Source organism: Talpa occidentalis, unplaced genomic scaffold (genome assembly GCF_014898055.3).
Source record: "Talpa occidentalis isolate TD23 unplaced genomic scaffold, MPIMG_talOcc4v2.1 talOcc4.13, whole genome shotgun sequence".
In the NCBI taxonomy this organism is placed as follows: Eukaryota; Metazoa; Chordata; class Mammalia; order Eulipotyphla; family Talpidae; genus Talpa; species Talpa occidentalis.
Genome location: NW_023601322.1, coordinates 37595164 through 37618432, shown reverse-complemented (window position 1 = coordinate 37618432; position 23269 = coordinate 37595164). Strand labels below are relative to the sequence as shown.

General features: G+C 37.7%; 1 protein-coding gene across 7 annotated transcripts in view; it reads right to left on the bottom strand.

The window, feature by feature from the left end:
- Nucleotides 1-23269, bottom strand: part of ZNF521 (zinc finger protein 521) — a 272397-nt gene that overhangs the window by 16244 nt on the left and 232884 nt on the right. For 5 of the 7 annotated variants that reach the window (XM_054694125.1, XM_054694127.1, XM_054694126.1 and 2 more), the window contains 3 exons: nucleotides 21316-21381; nucleotides 13496-13627; nucleotides 11077-11192 (listed from right to left, as the gene is read on the bottom strand). In XM_054694125.1, the coding sequence (XP_054550100.1) occupies nucleotides 11077-11192; nucleotides 13496-13627; nucleotides 21316-21381 (314 nt within the window). The remainder of the gene's footprint in view (nucleotides 1-11076; nucleotides 11193-13495; nucleotides 13628-21315; nucleotides 21382-23269) is intronic. The other 2 variants (XM_037508719.2, XM_037508715.2) reach the window with 1 other exon arrangement.

Genomic DNA, 23269 nt, shown 5'->3' with positions numbered 1-23269 from the left:
ATAAATATTTCATTGCAAATGGTACTGATTTTCTGCAACTGTGGTTAAGCAAAGGGCTTCTGTGTGAATATTTAAGAAAAAAAAGGAGGAGGAAGACAACGAAGAAGAGGGAGGGGGAATTAAAGGTTAGCAACCAATTAATTTCTTACTTTAAATATAAAAGATTCTGGGAGAAATTCAACAGTGATGTAGTGTGTAACTCAAAGAAGAAGAAAAAAAAAACATTTACTCTGCTCTTCTTCTGACAGTTTCTCATAAAATATCTGCAGTCCATCTATCTTTTAGTACTCCAGGCTCCTCTGGAGAGCAGAAAATGGTGGTTTAAAGCTCACTTCAGTGCCAGTCTGCGGGAGATTGCTTTCCACTGGACCCCCGCTGATGGAGGCCTAGGGGAAGAGGCCCAGGAGTTATTCAATCAGCCCGAGACTCTGGGGCGGCTGGGGGTCCTTTGAGGGCTGATTATAAAGCTGCCCTCCTGTTGCCTGCCTCGGAACAGAACGAAATGAGCAGCCTCTTGCTGAGCAGATTCTGCAAGAAGGAATTTCACCTGTCATGGAGTTTGTCAGAATTTCAGGATTTATCTTGGTGCAAAATTAATAAAATACCAACCAGGATTTCAGGCTGACTACTCAGCTGTGTCATCTCAAAGTGATCTTTCACCCAAGAAAACCTGGACAGTGAGCACAGCTCTTCTTGCCCTACTTTTCCTTTGGAGGGTGAGCGAGGTGATGTGAGGAATGCCACCCCAACATGGGGCTGAGATTTTGAACCAGATACCCACAAGGCTGGATTTCATGTGGGTGCTACTGTCTTCACGTGTGACCTCTCACCTCGCCACTGTGGTTCGAAAGCCTCTTTGGAATAAGCCTGAGTCTAAAGCATAAAAAGGCCATTTCTGCAGTTTATAACACAGTGGGTCCCCTATGGCATCACATCTGTTAAATTCATACACTGGTTTTTCAGGCCTGGATTTGATTTATAATTTTAAAAAGGAGTGCTAACAATGGACTATGTTAAGAGCACATATTGTGAAACATTACAAATTATTAATCTTGGGTCAGCCGCAAGCAACAAGGTGCAATTTCATTTTTTGTTTTAACACACCCTGCCCTTGTGTCCCCTCACCCTTGGGGCTCCCAGTAGAGTGTGAGAATGGGGAGCTGAGCTAAGGGAGCGGGGACAGGCCTCTGCAGCTTCTAGGCTGCTTCAAAGGCCATCGGTGCGCATTCTACTTCAGAAGGGGGCTTGCACCACACACAGCCACAGCACCACGGTGATTTTAGGTGAAGTTCTGTAAAGCCCAGAGATTCAGCATTTTGAGCCAATGCTTGGGAACTCCAGGCAATTAGCTCTGATCCTCAGAATGGGTGGCATCACATCTCAAAAGGAGACGATGTGGACAGGGTTGGCACCCACAGCTGGCTGGCCATGTCACTGGCCAGAGAGGGTGAACATTTTTCTGATCTGACTCCAGATTTGAACTCAGGTGCAGAACAGGATTAACTTGGATCGTAATGTCTATCTTGTGCCTCTTTCCTGGTGATCCACCAAGCTCAGACTAGGGGTACCAACTGCTAATTGGTGATAGGCAGCCCATCCTCTGCTCCCAGAGATGATGATAGGTTTAAGGCAATTGCTACTTCCCTGTCCATTTTCTAACTGACGTTTTCTAAATGAGACATTAAACAACACAAGTATTGCACTCCTCACGGCTCATCCTCTAGTTAAATAACAATCCTGTTTTGGAGAGTCACCTTTACAAAACAGTAGTAGACCAACAATATTAACACCAAGAGATTTCAGAAGGAGGGAGGGAGGTAAAGGGGAGAGAGAGAAAGAGGATAGAGAAGAGAGAAAGAGAGAGAGAGAGAGAGAGAGAGAACTTGCAGTAGAGGCACAGATGGTGGGCAGGGACGCAGGGTGCTCTCAGCAGGCTTCAGTGGAGATGCATTAACTCCACAGAGGGATGAGGGCTTCCCACCAGTACTGTCATGAATTATAACTGAGTATGGGAGTGAGGTCTTCGTGCCTGGCTCACAGCAAATAGACTGTTCTATTTCCTGCACAATCACCTTTCACCCTTATAAACTCAAAGCACAGTGAAGCACACTGCTGATATTTAATGGTATCACAGTAGCCTTTTATGTGTCTAGAAGGCACACAAACTTAGCAGATGTGCCCAGTGGTGTAAGTCCGATAATTATAAAATTAAGTTTTGGCAATGTAAAAAAGGAAACCTTTTATGGGCAAGTCAGGTTTCCAGTGAGAGATGGTCTCTGCAGATCTCAAAGCAGAAGGGGCAATGAAAGAGAGAAGGAAGCCAGTAGGCCAGACACACTGGGTAGGAGGAAAATGCCTCTCCTTTGCAAAACTTTCTCCGTCTTTTATGGGAAAGCAGTTCTCCCACTCACTCATTCAGTGAAGTTATCAATGAAGGAGACCTGTTATTTTAGGCAGTTTAAAATTTCAGCACTTTTAAAGGACTCGTTTACCCTGCCTTTCACTCCCGTTTAAAGCCTTGGAGTTGCTGTTCTAAATGACAGCACCGCGAGCACTGCTTTTAAGCACTATTCATCTTGCCCGCCACATCTCAGGCTTTTACAGAACACTGCTCTCTCTCCAATAAGGGGAACTTACTCCTTCATAGCTGCAGGGCACAGCCTGTTACGAGCTGTAGATTCGCTGCAAATATAACAATAAAGGATACAAATGTGAATTCCTCTTAAAATACACGCTTGGCTCTGAAGCTGCCTTGCCTTAGCAAACTCGATCAAGAGCAGCCTATCAATCTTCCTCCAAAAGCACAGCAACAGCTCATTTCACGCGGCTATTCAAGGGATCACCACGTCGATGGATTAGAAGATGCTGGAAAGGACTCTTTGCTCATTCAGGGGATTTATAGTTGATGTCCATGATTACCATCTCTCTTACCCTAATTGTCACAACAGTTGGATATGGAAGTGGTGTTTTCCAATAGTCACATAAAAGTTTGTAAACACAAAGGGTCTATTCTTGGCACTTGTCTCTGCTAATGTGAGGGAACTGAATGCATGTGTGGAACAAACATCTAAAATAGGAACACATGCAGGAATTCAATGTGCCTCTCTGGATTGCAGAATGTTCTAGAAATTTAGATTTCCAGATCTCTCCAAAGGATCTGAGTACAGCATGCTGAGACGGAGCTCTGTCTTTACAGGACGATCCTGCCCACAGCTTCTCGTTCCTAATGGGGGCAGATCTTCCAGTGCTGTGGCAGCAGGCTGTCTTGGCGACACAGAAGACGGCAGGGCCAGCAAAGCCCAGCCAAAGCAGAATGTGGCAGAGGTGATGAACATTTCCAGGGGGCGGGGAGGGAGGGGGCTGCAGAACTGGCCACAGTGCTCCTCAGTACACCCTAGCTGGATGCTCCATAAAGTCGCACTGATGGCAGTTCAGAGATGGCCATCTGTTGTCAACTCTGGGCCAGACAAAAAAATAATGTAATGGCAGATCGCTAACAACAGGGCTGTTGGAGGAGGAAATGCATCCTAGAACGAGGAGGTGGTGCTCCCTCTTTTAATAGTGAAAACCAGCCATCGATATGAACATCAAGAAATTAATGAATGGAGAATTTTTAAAAACTGGGCTGGGTGCTATAGAATGATTCAAATGTAAATAAAGTGGCTTTAGCTTATCACAACGACCTCTGCTGCCTTTATTTCAGTCACATTAACCACTTGATTCTTGAAAATTTGACTACCAGGACACATGGTGCAGCAGTGAGGGCCAAATTTAGAAAAGGTGAGCCCAGGTTGTGCCTCCAAGCATGCACATGCAGATTAGGCATTTATTGGTACAAAATGGGCAATTGAAAATGCATTTACTCATTTAGCCCAAATGAGTTCATTGTGACAATCATGCTTATCTATCTTTCTGTATGCCTGCATAATTTCTAGATGCAGTTTTATTAAAAAGCAAAATAAAGCTAGCTCATCTTTAGGCACATTATGAAAGTTATAAAATTTTAAACCCTCTTTGCTGAAAGAAAATCATAGCTTTGTGCTACTGCATAGAGGACAGGAAGAGAGAGGTAGGGTAAAGAGAGAGAGGGAGATAGAGAGACATAGACAGAGACACTCAAACTGAGGTTAACCATGTCCTGTTTCTTTGTCCTATATGATTAACTTTCTGCCTTCAATGGTAAGGCCAATCAATCCTGATTGAATTATCCAATATTAACAGCTGAAAGTGATCAAAACTAATGGTGAAAACATAGCACCAATCAATAAATCAATGCAAATGATTCGGGTCCTGGAGATCCGATCAAATAAAAGAGATAGATCAATTTAACCACTGAGCAAATTAAGTGGAAGTTGCTGTAGCACCAATTTACTTCAAAAGCCCTGCAGGCCCACAAAGCAGAGAAATGAGGCAGTATAGAAACGGGCCAGTTCCGGAACCACATGCTCACTTGACACAATTTACACTCCTGCAGAGCTCTATGTCTATGTGAAGTGGTTAGGGACTGTGATTTCAGCTTTGAGACAGGAGATACACAGCGGTCCAGTGGATCTAAGGAAATGAACTGCTAAGGTACAAGGCACAGAACACCCAGGAAGAGGTAGGACACCTCCACCCCACCCATTGTCAGCCCAAGTGATCAATGTGGAACACACATATGCCATACCCAGACATGTGGTGGGTGAATACAAAATGCCCTGATATCTGGAAATCCGTAATAAGCCTCTTCCTATTTACCAGAAGCCACCGTTAGTACCGGTTTTCACTAACCAAAAGAAATCAAAGGAGGATTTTCTCTTTGTGAATAAAAGGCAGCATTTGTTTTGCAGCAGTCGTTATAGAAGCAGTGGTGCCTGGAGCATTAACAGTGGTACCACACAGTCCTTTCCTGGGAACTACTTTAGACAAGCCGTGTATTTTTCATATCATTCCTGTTTTTACTACATGTTAGTATTATTTTAAGTTTTATGTGTATTTCATATGGTATGGTTTGATAGGTTATTTTCAGGGCCAGGGAACTCTCCAATTTTTTTCCATATAAATTAATGGTAATTGCTTCTGTGCTTTGTGCCACTTGGTGTAGGAAAGGCATCATGGGATTGTTGGGGGAAATCTGTATTTCCAATCTGAAGGTCCCAAAATAGGACCATGTGATCAGAAGAAAGGCAATCCAGGATTTTGAGTCTTACAGTTGGAGTGAGTAAAATGAAAGATATTTCAAGCTCTGTTAGAAATTAAAAAAAATGAAAAATATAGAAAAGTTGTGAGATGAGTAGGAGGAACAACATAGCTTTAAAGGCTTTTTAAAAAAATTTTTGGATGTGCCATGAGCAGTAATACACCCTTTTCTATTCCTATTGTTTGCAAAAGAGGACTTTGGTCTGACTTGAAGAGAAATAAGAAAGCAAAATAAACTAAAGCAAAACTTTTCGCACACCACACCCAGATCCTACCTTGTCTTTTCTGGAGGAATAAAATAAATCTTTTTATTTTGGCCACATTCCTTAATTGGGAGAATATGGGGTTGGGAGGGAGAAGAATGGTTGGAAATTGCATGGTTGAAAATATATTTCTGATAGCAAACACATTTCTGAAAACATTTTATTATTATAAATTTTTATACTAAAAAGAAGAAAAATGAAGTGCAAGACTCTTATCTCTTGAAAAAGATGAATGTTTAAAAGTAAAAATTTCTGTCAGGAAACAAATTAACATGAAACTATGTCAAGGTCCGATTAATTGGAAAAGTATTAATTGGAAAAGTATCAGTGATCTAGAACAGAGAATTAAGGAATATTCCTAAATGTCTGGGATAAAGATTTTATTTACATATCTTGATTTTGTTTACTTATGTCAGTATTAGGGACATGGGGATAATGAGGCAGCCAACTTTCTCCCAGCACCTGTTCTGCTCCACACGCTGCAGCGAGCCCTCAATATCATTTCCTCCATCCACTTAACTCACAGGGCCTGGGAGTGAGCGGTGCTACACTCTTGCCACCCACCTGCCCATTTTACAGATGATAAAACTGTAGCTCAGAGTCAATAGCTACTAAGGTACAGTGACAAAAATCAAACTTTGGTGATTTTCCTCCAAACTCACATTCTGTAGAGAAATCAAAAGCAAAGTACAACAAATGAACAAACCCATAAAAATGATTTTTTTAAACATCATTAACCATTAGAGATTTTTATGGGAGGCTAATTCTCCCACATGCACAAAGATGGAATCTCATCTATTCTTTCAAATCAGCTTCCACGCCTCCCACTTGCTTTCTTGATTCTTTTAGTTGGAGAATAAACGTCTCTTGGTATACCTATAACAATCATTACATATTATCTCTTATAATAGTTAATCAGATGCATACCTTATCTTTTCTGGTATGTCATAGAGTGACTGGGACCAGGATGAATTTAAAATGATGAAATTATATTTTCGAAGTCTTTTAATAGCATTTCCTTAAACAATAATGGCATGGGGACTGTAGCAGTATATACCATAGCATTTGTGATTTTGACTAACAGGGACTTACATATCTCATCACATATTATTTAATAATATGAGACTTGGATTTGTATTGACTTACAAAACGGCTAGTTCAAGGCAAGTAGCTAAGCTGATGACTGGCCAGGTGAGCAGCTTAGCAGTCACCACATTTAATGCTATATTGTTCTTTTAGAACTCTCATCCTACATAGAGTAATTCATTTTTATAACAGAAATGACTGTAAAACATGAGAATCTGTTAATTGTGCTGTGAAAAATATGTATAAAGGTTAGGTGATCTGGGGGGAAAGTGATTTGAGAAGAAAATCAAAAAGCTATAGAGGCAATTACATACTGAAACTTAAAGTGATCTCTGAAAGTCTTAGTGTATCCTTCAGAATGTCAAATGGCTACTGTATTTTGAGTGTGCAAAACATTACATTAATGAGTTAATGAAGGAACGGATTGAGTATCAAATAATCTGTGATTCAAGAGGAATTGAAATACCACAGTCTTAAGAGTCTAAAGCACATCTTGGCTAATTCCCATTCCCCTAACTCTGGAATTCTCTCCTTGTACATTAAATTCATAACATGATGTCTGATGGAATTTTCTCTAGGGATATACTGGAAGAGAATGATTTGATCTCTGTCACTGAATTGTAACTTTTCTAGAGACACCAATTAAACAGCAATTACTCTATTGAATGAAAGTGGCTTATTCAACAGGATTTTTAGAAAAACACCATTTGCTCACACCTGTATAAACCACTTTGGATACAAATATGCATTGTAGGATATTATTCTTGGACCACACCATTCCTCTCTCAAAGCAGCTTCCTTAAGTTCTGCAGAAAAGTTTTGAGGTCTATTAGGAAAACATGTGAAACATTCAACATATTCATTCACTTTTAAAATAACAAAATGTTCATTTAGCCCAAATAATGCATGCTTATTCCAAAGCACATCCTCCCCACTAGCACACTAGGTAGCCTTTGAAGTATGTCAAAACTCCTTTCAAAAATGGAGAAAGACTCTACCAAAAGAAAAGATTGTATCTTGCTAAGAATTAAAAATTATATATCTCTGGACTGACATTTAGAAATTTTGGTCAGAAAGGTTTAGGGTTTCGGGGTCATATGAAGAACATAGCTTCCATACTGGTAAAAGGTGTGCTTTAAATTAAGTGTTCCATAGAAACAGAGGTTTCATCTTGCTTCATTCTAACAGGAGTTGTTGTATGTGATGTCCAAAGGATGATGTCTTCCTGAAGATAGACAGAGCATAATGAGGAATTATCTGGCATTGTGGGCAATGTTGTATATGTGTGTGTGTATACATGTGTGTTATATAATCTTATACCCCAAAACACTTCTAGCCACAAAAAGATTTTTTGCATGTTTTTAAATGGCCATAAACAGTGAAAGAGATGTAAATTATTATTATGGTCGTGAGATCGTTTATCCAACATTAAAAGATGCACCTTAGTGATGTGTGTGTGGGCAATTTTGGAAAGCTCACTCCAAACTTACCATATTACTCTCATTTTAAGAGCCAGATAAACTAACATGCTTTCAATTCTTCAATAGGATTTCAGTTCTTGGACATTTAGCTTTAGAGTCTCTTAGGAAACTTTACTGGCATAGAAAAATTTAAGTGGTTTGGTATGTGTCAGTTTCAAAATTTACTTTTATTTTACATATCAAGACATTACTAACAGTGGACTGATATAATCACTTCATTTTTCTACTCTGGCTTTATTTTGGCTACAGATCTTATTTTCTATCACCACCTAATTTCAGTCGATTTCCCCCTTCATTCTAGAAATTAACAAAACCATATTACGGTTTTCGTATACTTACCACCCCCACTTTCTATGCAGGAAATAAAAGAAACCAATATTTAGAAATTACATTAATTCCATCTTCTAAGCACAGGTGTAAAGGAAATTTGCCAATGAAAGCAAATGCACAGGACTGTCAACCCCTAAGGTTAAAACATAAAAATAAAAATACTCTCAAAATTAGAAAAACTAAAGTTAACTCTAATCCATTTTTCTTAATGTATCAAAACTAAAAACCATTACCATTACTGTGGATTTGCTTACACGGATATTCCAAAGACTGTGGCTATTAGCTGTGTAATAATCACTACACATTAACTATACATACTGCTCTTATTTAAGGAATAATGTACATATTGAGGCTGAGTATTCCTCAAGACCAAATATGCATGACTTTCAGTGTGGGACTGGAAAAAGAATGCTCAGTTTTGGATTATGAGATATATTACTTTTACCCAGATCATAATTTGAAATAATGAATCAGAATTTTTTCAGATATGATTGACCTCATAAGATTTTAGAGACTCAGGAGGAGTTGTGTGTTCTACACTACAACTTCTGCACCGTTTTGAGTGGTCCTCAAAATGTGGCTAGGGTGCCTCTGGGGAATCTGTGAGAGCTACACCATTTTTATCACAATATTAAGATACTATTTTCCCTTTACAATCTCATTATTTCATGAGTGCAAAATGGAGTTTTCTAGAGGCTAAATGACATGTATTGACATCATCTCTCTAATAGCTCACAGAATTATGTTTTTATATTCTTATGATTAAAATATTTCTCAGTTTTGGTTTCCAATATGGAAAATACTGATAGATGATAACCCAAATACTCAAAGTCCCTTGCAATCCTCAATCATTGTTAAATGTAAAGCCATTTACATTGTAGTTCAGGAACCAGTAGTCTATACTAACTGTAGAAAAAAGAATATTATATAGTCCATGAAACTCTAACAAGAACATAAAGAAACCTTGAGTCCTGAAGAGTGTGCTTAATTGCTCAGTTTTGTATGCTCTTCAGTGGGTCACAGGCCACCACTGTCATAGTGCTGGACTCTTTCAATCAAGTACATTGAAGTTATCACCAGGTTAGTTGCATTAAAATCTACTACTACCACATAAAAGTGGAATTTTATTGCAATTTTTTTCAAGAGTATTAGATAGAAGTCAGTCTCCATTTAATCTCTACAAGTTTGCTTTTAAGCTAGTGTATCAATTCTGCTTCACAATTTACATACTAATTAATAATATTACTTGGTACATTGGCCCTATCCTGTAGATATAGTCATTAAAAACCAAATGACTTATCCTTTGATACCTATGGAAGTAAGAATATGTTTTCAAACAGAAACTGTGATTATTTGAATAAGACACTTTGAAATAATAACTTAATGTCTATTTTATATATCAATTCCCAAGCAGATATGACAGAATAGAAGTCTATCCAGAAGTGATAAAAGATACAACTTTAATTTTGGTCCACCGGCCCACTGTGACAATTAAATGGGCACACCCAAAATTTCATATACTTTTACTTTACTTCCTTAACTTGCTGTTTGTTTACTTGTAGAATGGTAACTGAGATGATGAACTGCAAGCTTTTTATTCTGATACACACTTCACATAAATCCAGCTTCCCCAGGTACAAAGCTGCCCAGGGCCCAGTGTGGGATGGGCGAGTAGGAGTGGCTAGGAGTCTAAGTCCCTCAGATCAACCAGATCAGCTCTTCTCCTAGTTTTTAAAGATGTCAATGCAAAACAAACAAATAAAACAGCTTAATCCCCATTTTTATAGGCCAAATAACTTTATTGTTAATAATAATGCCTATAACTAAAAAAAAAAAATTCATATGCATTTTCCTTAAGGACCCCAACAAGATTTAACAAAAACATGCCACTCATAAAATCCCATCTGAAAACTGGGTCGAATATCCATGATAGATAGAAGTAGCAGAAAAAAGTAATCTTCCTTTCGTAGTTCGTGATATTTCTGGAATGGCATTCAGGTTCCTGACTCATATTTTTAACTACCATTCTATTGCTAACAATAATCCATCAAACAGTTGTATTATATATTATAACTTACAGATTATACCCTGTGTTTAGACCTTTCGTTTTTACCTAACGACTCTGTGTTACAGTTGTCTATCATTTCTTCGTATCTGAGGTTCAGAGACATAATGGACCACACATCTAGCAAGTGGGACACTCAAGGCTAAAGCCAGTGGTCTTTGGGTGTCAAAAATCTTAACTACAAGGCTACTACAAAGTAATGATTATTCTGTTCCACTAAGGGGAGGAAACACATACTGAATAACAGTGGCTTCTTTCTTCTCTCCCATCTCCCTTCCAATTTCAAGCCCCTCAGGACAACAATAACTGGACATCCATCTAGCTTAGAGCCCAGTGGGAAGGGAACATGAATAAAACAAGATTTGGGAGAATGGGGTATGACAAGTGAGGTGAATGATCCCACAGTCCAATAAACCTGACCCCTCAGTCTATCATACTGGGTCAGAAGGTCCAATTATAAGTCTGGTCTAGTTCTTTTTATGATTGACAGCAGCCAGAGGCAAAATTACTTTGGTGTCTGCTAATCCAGCCTCTAATTTTCCCTTTGCCCCAATACACACAAAGCATCAGGGTGGCCCAGGGTGAGATACTGTGAATCCAGATTTAAAATGCCCTTGTTTCCTATAAGAAGAGCAAGTGAATTCAATCCCAGGTCTCCTCGTGGGGACATTACCTGCAGCTCTGTTTGGAAGAAAAACTTCTGTGGACACTGTGTGCAGTCATAAATCTTGTCTTCTTGTCCATGGGCAGAGAAAATATGCTGCTGCAACTTGTTTGCTTGAACAAACACTGAAATGATAGAATGGTGAACTTCAGGTTATTTTCTTTCCGAAGTGCCCTCGGTCAATGACTCCCCGTGAACAGACCCAGACAGAGCAGACTAAATGGCACGCCTTCTGGGTGTGACCACTGCCAGGGACCTGGGGAGAGCTGAGGCACATTTACTGATGGTTGGGTCTCTGGCTTTTGTTAAGATGCACTATACCGAGCACCTAATTCCACCCAAACAGCTCCAAAGTAAAGGTTTATGGAGGCCCTGCTCCCTATAAATCTTTTAAAAATAAAGCTGAAAATTGTCAAATGCACAGCATTGTCAGAACAGAAATGACTCTTATTTCTCAGCAACCCACAGGATAAAAAATCATAGATGCCAAAACCCTGTTTATTATATTTGCCTAAAGTTGTAGCTAGCAAACAGTTCTCTATTCAAATGTGTTAATGCTAAAAATTATATCCCACAGCTACTCTGGGGCACTGTCTATAAATGTGGAACAGAACGGCAGGTAAATTCTCTTTGGATACTTTAAGATCAACTCAGCCTACACACTGAATGCAAGGGTTTCAATAATATAAACATGTTCAATTTTAATGACTACAAAACAAGGCCCTAAGACTGTGTAACAGTTTACCTAGGAGACATACTATTAATAATTAAATTGTATATGCCAGAGGCAGTGTTTGGGTTGGCAGAACTGACTTCTGATGGATGCCTGGTGCACTGTGACCTAAAAAAGTTTGCATCTACAATATTAATCTGTATAGGCAGGGAAAGGATTTATTAAAGATGTTGGCATTTGACTTTGACTCCACTCTAATCATTAAAATTATTCTAATTGCCAGCCAAACTAAAATATTAGAATATTGTTCTTATGAGTCATACATTTTAATCACATTTCTCATTACCTTAAAAAACTGCTCAGATTTCGTCTCCCTCCTAACATGCTTTATATTAGAAAGTTATTTCTTAAATTGTTATTTCTAAAATTACTTCAAGATACACTAAAACAATTCAGGTCTGTCAGCACAGAAAATACAGACTGTTCATGATTAATGCATTTTTGTCTTTTTACTTATATCCACGAAGAGGAAAAGAGTTTTTATATAGATTTACAACTAACCTCCATACAACTTAGCACATCTTACAAGGCTTCTGGCTACAACATGAAAGAACCACTTTATAAGGGATCTTAATCATGAGATCCAAGACCCGGTCTTTCTTTAAAAGACTTATTGTGAGCTCTTATAAAGAACCCAGACTCTGGACTCTCTGCATCTTAAGGTATATACTATGTTAGGGTAAAGACATAATATTATATACCTTTAGGTACACATATGGAAGAATAAAAAATAATTTGAGAAGCAGAAGTGGCTGATGAATTACTGAAGGAGACGAACAGGCAGATATGGAGTCATCAACACACTATGACTATGGCATGAACACAGCCCCTCTTTTTTACTTACAGAACAGAAATTTTTAGGTTGTACTCAGCGAAGTTTAATAATGTTTGGAGTCTTGCACTACAAAGAACTCAATTTTAAAGGAAGGAAATATTTTTGTTTTGGCTTGCCTTTTTTTGATAAATAAGGAAAAATAATCTTGAGATGCTTGACCACTGAGTCCAAGACAAACGCAAAATGAACACAAAGGATTTTCCAAAATGACTTTGTCATTGTTACGGAGGTACTAGAAATGTGTGTGATCTTATTGTAACCACTCAGGAATTCAAATTCTAGTTTCTGATTTTTGTGCTGCTGAAAATGATAATGCTGCAACATCTAATAAAAGTTTTTTGTTCAAGTCTAAATTTATATCAACTTCTTTAAAAACATCTAATTTTATAGGAAATAAACATTTCATCTAATCTGTTTTCTAGTTAAAAGAATTTGGGGAGGTTTCAATAAAACTCTCCATGTTTAAAGAACAGATATGTGTTGACAACATGGCTTTGCTTTTAGTCGAATGTCTTGTGATTAAAACACAGTTTTGTGCAGGCATTCTCTGCCTAGGTAACCTTTTAACATAAGAGGAGAAAAGTGAACGAAACATGGATGTCGTTTTCCAAATGGAAAGTGCAAACTTCTGAGAGAACTTGAAATGCCATTTGTTCATCCTGACAATTAACCTTCCTGCACATGTGAGCCTAAGTAAGCAGCAATCGATAATGCTAATAAGCAGAAATCAAACATCTCCTCCCCAAATTGAACTGAAGTCATATCTGTAAAAGGCCATCGCTGTGGGAATTATGCTTTGGTGAGAAAGACATGATGTTGCCATGAAATGCTCCAGGGTTTTCCTTAAATAATCTTCCTACCTGTAAAGCAGACAGGACACTTGAAGGTGCCTCCCATCCCTTCAAAGCTGTGCTCTATCAGGTGGCACTGAAGTTTGGCAGGGGAGTCAAAGGTCTGACTGCAGAGTTTGCATTCATGGTTCAGTCCTTCATCTGTTAGGGAAAATTGAAACCAGAGAAGTTGAAACCTAGCACATCTTTAACAGACTAGTGAGTTAATTATAATTGTATACATTAAGCTATTTCCATCACCAATTACAAATAAATACGTAGTTGTATATATGGTTTCTAGTTAATTCCTATTATTTGTGGATTTTTATCAACTGAAAGCATTTTCTGGAATTTAAAATCCATAATCAGAAGTTAGATTTTATCTCATGGCAATACCTTTTACTAATCTTTTAAAGTATAATTGGTATATAAATAATCTCCTTTTCTCTAACATGACTTAGGGGTTGTGTATTTTCAGTCCTAAAATAAAGAACCCCCACCAAAAAAAAAAAAAAAAATTGACAGCTTCTCACTCAGGCCTCTCCTCTGGTTTATCTAGAAAGTTCTAGAAGTTTCCATTTGTAAAGCAAAAGTTTTCAGTGATGTCCCCATTGATACACTTTCCCTTTCTACTTCTAAGATTTTCTGCCAATTTTGAAAAATTACTAATGCATATACCATCTTATAAAAACATTTTTTCTCTTGCTTGCTACTCCTAACCCTCCATATTTTCTCAGTTCATTGCTCCTTTTACTTTGTAAGCTAATTTTACCCCCTCATTTCACCTCGCCTATCTTTCTCCAAAGGCACTTTCAGCCCAGGCTCACTTTTCTGTAGTCCTAATTTTTTCTCTGCTATCTGAAGAACATGATAGTAGAAAAATATTTTGATGTAACAAAAATTGTTACAGAAAGTTAATACTTGTGTTTAGAGCTAGAAATTGCTATTTTTATGTTTTTTTTCCTCATTAAAGGAATTATAAAATTAAAAATTTAAGGGTGATCCTAGCTTATTTTGATTTCTATTTATAATAAATTCAAAACTAGCACAAACAACCTAACACTTCTTTATTGCTTTTTTGTTTATTGTACTTTAAACACTGCTGTTTTAAAGGCTTACAGATACGAATTCACTGAATTTAACAGCTCCATGAGGAATATTACTATTACAATCTCATTTCACAGATGAGAAAAATGAGGCCCAGAGATTTTAAGTTTAAGTAACTTTTCTTTGAATTATAATACTTGGTTGAATCAGAACTTACACCCAGGCATTCTGGACTGGAACACAGACAACCGGCCTTAAGAGGCATGAATCTAGCAGATATCCTATAATATGAACCAGCCACTCTCAGGAATACTTATTAGGAAAATACTTATTAGGAAAACTAAGGGATAACAGGCTGCAACCTGGCTTGTTATCATCTTATACTTTCATCTCCTCTTATTTGCACTAATTAAAAATGTTACCAAGGAAGATCTGTGTGAAATATTCTAGGTCTAGGAAATAAAACGCATAGTCACATGGTGGGGGTAAGGAGGCTATACTCCTCATTCATTTATTTTCATTCAACACAACATGCATGCATGAGGAAGTCCTTCACTAGTTGATGTTGCTGGCAACAAAAAGGCCCAGTTACAAAGTGAATTATTATTAGCTAACTAGGAGTAAAATCATTCTATTTGTATTCCTAATCTTTCTTCTCACACAAGTATGAGTCTTTAGAAGCAGAGGATTGGAATTTGTAAAAAGAGAAGCAAAGCACTAATTAAGCCACCCAGTACTGTCTACATTTCACAAGAGATAAAAACCAACTCTGTATTTGGGTGGCACAGTAAATTCCTTGATTATAATTATGTAAGAAGGAGTTTAATTGTGCATACTGACATGACAAGGGGTTATACAAAAAGCTTTAGGGATTATATAAGATCAAGGGTTTTCCATCTGCTCCTTTCTTTTTTTTCCCTAAAGTCACTAAAAATTTTCCCAATTTTAGATATTAAGAATTATAAGAAACATTATTTCTTGTACAAGATTAGGTCGGTTAATTAATCATCAGAAATACATGCCCAGTTTAAACGTTTCTTATTTCCTCAATGCTCTATACCTTTATTTGGATATAAGAAGGTAATCAAGCATTCTAATTTCATATTCAAATTATGAGTTTTCCCCACAAACTAAGATGTGGCCTATGGATGTGAACAGATATACACATGTGTTCTAGAATTATTAAACTTAGAATATTTGTGATGTGATATATACACAGGCGTGGTGGATTTTCTTAGGGATAATAACCATTACTTGAATATTAAGTGAATTATGCAAATCAGGATGATCTTTAATGTGATGGTATTTTTTGAGACTTAGGAACATTTTGTTTGGAAAAATAATACAACAAAGGAAATGAAATAAGATATATGTGTGAGTACAAGGAAAGAAAATGTTCCCATCCACTTTTACTTATTTTCTATCAAAAGAACAGAGATTATAAAATGCTAAATAATTCCAATTTAGCCAAGTGAATTCGTAAAAAGGTGACATAGAGTCATAAAGTATGTATGCATTATTTGTGCCAACTTATTTTCATGATGCCCACCCTTTACTTGTGGCAGCAATGATAACCACAACAGCACCCAGGGTTTTCAGAACTCTCCAAAGTTTAAAATCACACTGTCATATTGAAAAATGTTGGATGTTCTACCTGCTTTTTATTTCTGGTACACAGTGAGACCTTCCAAGCAAATAACTTTCTTTGCTGTTGGAGTAGGACACAAAATATATCTGCATCATTACACAGGAAAGGGCAGATGAGCAATATCCCATAGGCCCCAAGCTAGACAGTGACACACCCACACAGTCCTCTGGCCTCTGGTAACTTTCCCCTCCCTGTCCCCATGCTCGCAATCACTGGTGGCCATAGAGTCAAAAGATGATGAATGAAAGTAACAGGGACTGAAACCAATTTCACAACTGGTTAATATAATTCATTTTGTATTTTTTTTAATTGAAGGAGGGGGTGCAGATAGTAAAGGAAAAAGGAACAAACTTATTCATAAGAATTTCAAAGTTTACTCTTATTGTCTCTTTAATTCAGCTCTCATTTTTTGACATTTACATTGTGTGACCAACAACAGTGTCTGAAGTTTCAAAGAATTTCTAGGAACCCTAGGAACTGGGGAGTCTGGCTAAGTAAAGCTCTGTTTCCTTTCAAAGCTGAATTTTTCTCCTTTTTCTTTCTATCTGGTAAAAGGTAGTAAAAAAAACAAAAACAAAGAAAGACTATGGTTTTTATTTACAGTCAGTGTTCAAGAAGTGGTGTTATCAACACCTCCAATTTCAGGAGATCTTTAGTCTTAGATTCAGATAATTTCTCACAAAGTCACAACTTGTACCCTGGCTCTTTGAGAGCCCTTATTCCTAAAGGTGCCAAAAGCTTAAAAAATTCAATCAAAATAACCATTTCTGCTCTCCGGAAGGTAGCAGCTGACAGTAATTGGATAATACAGTCTGACTCATTTATTAAAAAGAGATTCAGAGTCAATTGATTTAATAACCATTACAATATTTCATTAAGGATATAATAGACTGGTACAGTCCTATTTTTTTTTTTAAGAGTTAAAACATAGAACCTATAGATAAAACATCTAGGTCGTTCTTCCTCTTTTTGCTTATCTACATTCTCCAGACTTTCCACAATGATTCACCTTTGTAGGATACTTTGAAAATTAAAGATAACACCAACACAACCTTTTCTACACCCTGTTAATAAAGATTATGAAACTGGTAGCCAAAAAGTTAAACAGGAAATGAGCAGTAGTATGGATTACTGGAGAAAAACTCCAATTCTGATCTTCAGACTAAAAAATACTTTGAATACATGTGAGAGCAGAAATCAGCACAAGGAAAGGGAGAAATGTAGGTGTGTCAGTTTGTCAATGGAATGAGAAGATGGAGCTTTTAGTACAATGCCAGATCTTCCCAGAACAAACAGAAAACCCCTTTCTTCTGTCTGCTGAGGGAGCACGCATAGAGCCAGCTCTGCGGGTGTGATGTCAGGAAGGGCAGGTTGACACTCTCACTAGTGAGAACAGGCTGGAGACCAGCAACTTCCTGCCCTGCTCACCCACTTGAAAGCATGACCGAAGATTGTGTAGGCATAACTGAGAAATAATTTCACATGTATATAAGTTTCAGCTAAAACAATTATTTCCATTTGTTAATCTTCATGTAAGTGTGAACATAAATGTAAATAGGAATCAAGCCTACACAGAAGAGACTGCTACTAATGTAAATATTTACTCCAATATAAAATGTTTCAAAGAAAAGACTCTGAGTACATAATTGCAAGACAACCTCATTGCGACGTGATAGTCATTTACAAAACTCTGTGCTGTAAGAATAAAATCTGTTTGTCGAAAGTCAGTTCAAAGGGGAATGATAATTTCTACCTCTCCAATTCATAAACCCTGGACCAATGCAACTATGAACCAGCCGGTTTTTGGAATAGAAAAAATAATAGATACCATCTGGATGCTCACGTACAACTCAAGTTATAAGCTCCAGCACAGCAACTGTTTGCTTAACATAAGACACCGACATTTCAATGTAAGCTTTTAAACAAGAGAAACCCTTTAAGCAGCCTCCAGACTGTGTGCCCCATGTTTATACTCTTTTTCCTTCAATAAAAACAAAAATCTAGAACAGCTACAAGCAAATGTTCAGTGGTTGACTTACATGCAGCTGTTATCCCAGGAATCACTGGGGGCTCCCTTATATCGTGTGATCAACACTGCAGCCATTACTGAGGACCAATTTGTAACGGTTTATAAGTAGAGCTCCTTCTCTCCCTTACCCTAGAGACTGGCCAGAAGGGTCCTCCAGCCTCTTCCACTGCATAAATCTATAGGCTAAAGTCCAAGGATATAAACCCCTCCTAGTGCATCATCATGTGGCAGGGGCCATACTTTAAAGCTCTGATTTGAGAGGGAGTAAACTCTGCCCTTGGAATCCAAACAGAGGAATCAAATGCCCTGCAGTTGTAATTTTTCCAGTACAAACGTGTGTACCACTATATCCTCATATATATTTTTAAGTCCAAGAAAACTATACCCTCAACCAATTCCCAACCCCCAACCCTTTATTTTGCTTCTTTTCTTCCCTGAGTTAATTTCCAAGCACACATTTATAAGCTAGGGGTCTGAGGAATAACAAAGAAAAGCCATACATGACAAAACTTACCCCTTGGCTACATTGGCTCACCCTAGAAACCAGGAGTAGAAAAATAGGCAGACTGTACTGTAATTTGCCATGCACACAGCTATCACATCTTTCTAGGTCCATAGCGCTCGGCCACTATAATTTGTTGTATTATATACTGCACATATTTCACCACTGTAACATAAACACATGGAGGTGCTAATTTGACAATGGAGAATATTACTTAGGTCTCCAAGTCTGCCAGTAGATTAGTCATTAAGCCCCCAAAGAGAGGCAGATTTTGAGAGTACTGCATAGTGTGTGAGCCTTTTCTTCACACTAGTTAAAAAGTTCTGCCCTATTCTTTTAAACAATTGAACATGAAAATAAATGTTGCTTTGAAGACTGGCACTTCTTGGATTGTTCTCACTGGAAATATGGGAGTGTCTGCCACTGTCACTATTTTTAGTGAAGAAAGGAATCTCTTGTATGAGATACAAGCATAAGACTCACAATAAGAAGGAAAGGGCATAGGGAATATGAAGCATAAATGAGCACCAGATACATCAACTTTGGCTAGCCAGGCACAACATGCCTAAGCCTTAGGTGTTTCGGGAAAAGTATGTGTCTTTGCGACAATGTTATTTCAAGGAGACCTACAAGGTGCAAGTCTGCATTTAACTTAGTGACTATCTGGCTTGGGCCAGTCATTTTAAAGGTTACTGTGCTTTTGGACTTTATAAGCAAAGCCACTGATATTGACACTATTATTTCCTGTCTTGAACTTCTCATTATCAGCAGGGTTAGAGCAGGAAATGATCCAACTGGGGTAGGCTGCATTGTACCCAGCAGATTTTAAAGAGCCCAGGGGCTGCCTAGAGCCCCATAAACATCAGCAGCTTGGAAACTAGCAGGAGGTCCAGGTGGGTAGGGATGGAGAGTCAGGCAGTGGGATTTTAGATGCTCTGAGATGCAATATCATCCAATTCCTTGGCTATTATTCTCGGCTGTGTGTACTAGTTATTAGAATATTGTCATGTAGAGGAACATACTGGAATGTTGTTCGAACAATAAACAATAAAACAAACAACCCACCAAAGAGGTGGCTTCCCTTCACCTGTGGGGCATTGGCAGTGATGTTGCGGCACAAGTGGCTAATCAGAGTTATACATGTGGACTACAGATGTCTTCAACCCTGACCGGTCAGTTAGTACCTCCAGGTCTTCATCTTTTTCTTCTTTGTTTTTCTAATGTAAACATGAGCCCCACAGCTGAAGTCTCAGAGAACACATACAGTGCCAGCAAATAGCTTTGAAGGTAAAAATTGGAGCTTCAAATGTTTTTATGAAAGAGTTTTATGAAAAAGTTTTTGGTAGGGCACTGATAAAATCACCTTGTGCTCCCCCTCCAAGAAAAAAACATTCTTAGCCAAGAAAAGAAGTAGTGCACATTTCTAGGAAAAGTAATGTCAGCCCTGAATAGTACAAGAATGGGGATACAGGTGGGAGTAAGGATTGAGACCAACTATGTCTGAAATCTACCCTGTAGGTCTGTTTAGAAATTAGGATCGTTTTGAAAAATAATAGCTCACTGCATGAAGCTCTGACTTCAGTTTATGCTGGTGTAGTCCACTGAAAAGGAGCAAGTTTACTTGAACCATTTCTCCCTTTACTTCTACTACCAGACTATACAAAAGGAACTCTTTCTCTTACAAAGCTTTTCACCACCTAATCTGTCGAGCTGCTCTATTTTCTGCCTTGACAGATAGTTTGTGAGTATGCAGGCAGTATAAAATATTCACTTCCATTTTGCATAATAAATTAGACATACAATATGATTGGAGATAACATGTTTCCAATTCAGTAATGCATTTCAGCTCTTGCTTAGCCTGTTAAAGAGTGGTGGGTGGTAGCCCAAGACATCTTAATACCAAGAGAGTGCTGAGAACTGAGTTAGGGGTTAGTCATCAATTCCTGCTATGAGGAGGCATGTGGCAGAAGGGCTAGGGCATTTGTCTGCTTTGTGCATTGATGTATGCCAAGTGCCCGGACAGCACATGGCTCACAGTTGAGACTCAATAAATATTTATTGAATTTATGGGAAATATATACTTAGCTAGCCCTACATCTAATCTCATCAGAACAAAACGCCAAGACTAACACCAAAACAGTATCTATTATTTATCAATTAATTTTCCAAAATTTACTGTATTCTCTTATATATTAAATCTTACACACTTAACACATTTGGACTAGCCACATTTACCTTAGAGTGCTTGATTTCATTATTTCCTGAAATAAAATTAAAATGCTCTGGCAAAGAAAGCATTAACAAAGTAGTTGTCTTATTTGCCAGCTTATCTCTGGCAAGAAACTGCTAAGTCAAAACATATGCCTTATTTCAAGAGGAAAAATGTTATTATGCATTTAAAAAACATAAGAGGGATAATTATCTTTTATTTGTCCTAAGTCATAGAGAGGTCTCTACATCATATACTCATGACCCCATAGTTCATGTTTTAAACAATTTTATTAATAGTTATGTATTCTTATATTACAAAGCGCTCCATTCTTTTAGCTAATTGATTAAATCAGATGTATGCATTTATTACACTCTTGGCTTAAAATTTCTCTTGTTTGATATTAAATACCTACTATTAATGCCCTCACATCTGGGACTTCTGGCACTGGTGGAAGTGCAGGTATATTTACCTTCGAGTACTGTGCAAAAAAAAAACACAAATTGGTAAAAATGAAAGAGGATAGTTCATGCAGAATAAACTAAATGTAACCTGCTTTAAAGTTAAATCTATTGGGAAAATATCTTTGATAGCTGAGACGATGCAACAGTCAATATTAATTCCACACAGCAGTGGCCAGCAACGCAAGTCATGCACTAGCCATGACGCTCCTCGGGTATGTTTCTGTGTTATTGTGCCGAGTTTATGGCAAAGGTCAGTGCCTTTCTTTCTTAAATCTTCATGTTGGCATAAAGCCATTAATTATCAGAAGGAGAAAGTCTCCAAACACTGAAAAGCTGTTTATCCTTGCTAGAAAGCATAGCTTGCTAGTGCTGATGATTTTAAAACACTACCCTCCCTTCCCACCCCAATCCACAAATCAAACAAACAAAAGAAATGAATGAGGTTCACTGGCTTCTGTAAATGTTACAGATCTCAACAACTATGGTGCTTCAGGTGCCCCCAGGTTTAAGAGCAGAAGCTAGTTGGGCATTTCCAGAGCTAATTATCTAAGAAACTTGTATTATTGATGATTTCTCACAAAGATGACTTCTCTCCTAAACTGTGGTGTTAAAAATCAGAGTTCACTACCAAAGCACAAGAAAAACCTGGAATCAAGCAAGGCATGAGGGAGTAATGGGGGCCAGAATCCAAATTTCCAAGGACCCTAGCCTGCAACTTTCTACTTGGTGGCAAAGACTAAGAAAATCTGCAACAGCAATGCAAAAATCACAATACTGCACACTATTTGCAAATAATTCACATTTTTATTATTCTATTGGTGTGACCTTAGAAACTTGGCCTTGAAGAATAAAAAAAAGGTAATGGTGCAATAAATGCAATAAGATTTCTAAAAACAGTTTATTGGAATGTGCTGTGAAACTTGAATTCTTCTAATCAAACGTTGCCACCCCTTAGAGAAATTTTCCTGTGCATTATTAAAGTGATATACTGCAGTACTAGTTAGAGCTCCATAACCTTTAAATTGCCTGATTGTAATTAAGGCCACTAGTTTTATTTAGGAAGGTTCAAGGAGGCTCAATTTAAGTTGGCTTAACTAGTGTGAATTTAATGTCATGCTGCCAGAAGGCAGAGGAGAGCTCTGGCCTGGCTGTTCTGTGGCATATGCAGCTGTGGGGTCATGAATTCTAAATTAAGCCCAGATTTAAAGAAACTACAGATATTTGTAAGTAGCTGGGTACATACAAGTACACATCCCCATGTTTGCATATGTTTGTCCCTTCCTTCCTTCCTTCCTTCTATTGGAGGTTTCCTAATTTGGGAGTTGAAATACAACTGATTATTTATAGAGTGCTAGGGGTTTATAGTTACTCTTAAGGGCATAATGATCATTTTCATCGAAAGGAAGAGCTTAAGGCAATGTCCAATCAGCATTAATGATTTAAAATGAAATGTGCAAGTAACAAAGTTGTAAAGGCGGGAACATTATTCACACTATAAAAGGAAATTCCAACGAGGAAAACTGACAACTAGGAATATGAGGAAAAAATACAGGGTACTATTTGGACATGAAGTGTTGAGAAAAACAGATAAACTTCACTTGAATGAACAGCAAAGACTAAAAACAAAAGAGAAAAGAAGATGAAGATACTCACTGCATAGACTCAAAGAAGCAAAGGGTAGCAGCAGAAAGAAAATACTTAAGGATTTGACCCATGTTCAAAATTTTACTGGATGTGAGCTCAAAATCATTCATCTTTGGATAGAATGCTGGCAATTTTCTGTAGCTCCAACAGCAATAATGATAAATGAATTTCTTTACAGCCAAGTGGCTCAAGCAGCCAACTAAGTTACCACAATATAATTAATAACAATAAGCAATTAAAGAGAACAGCAGGTTACAACTA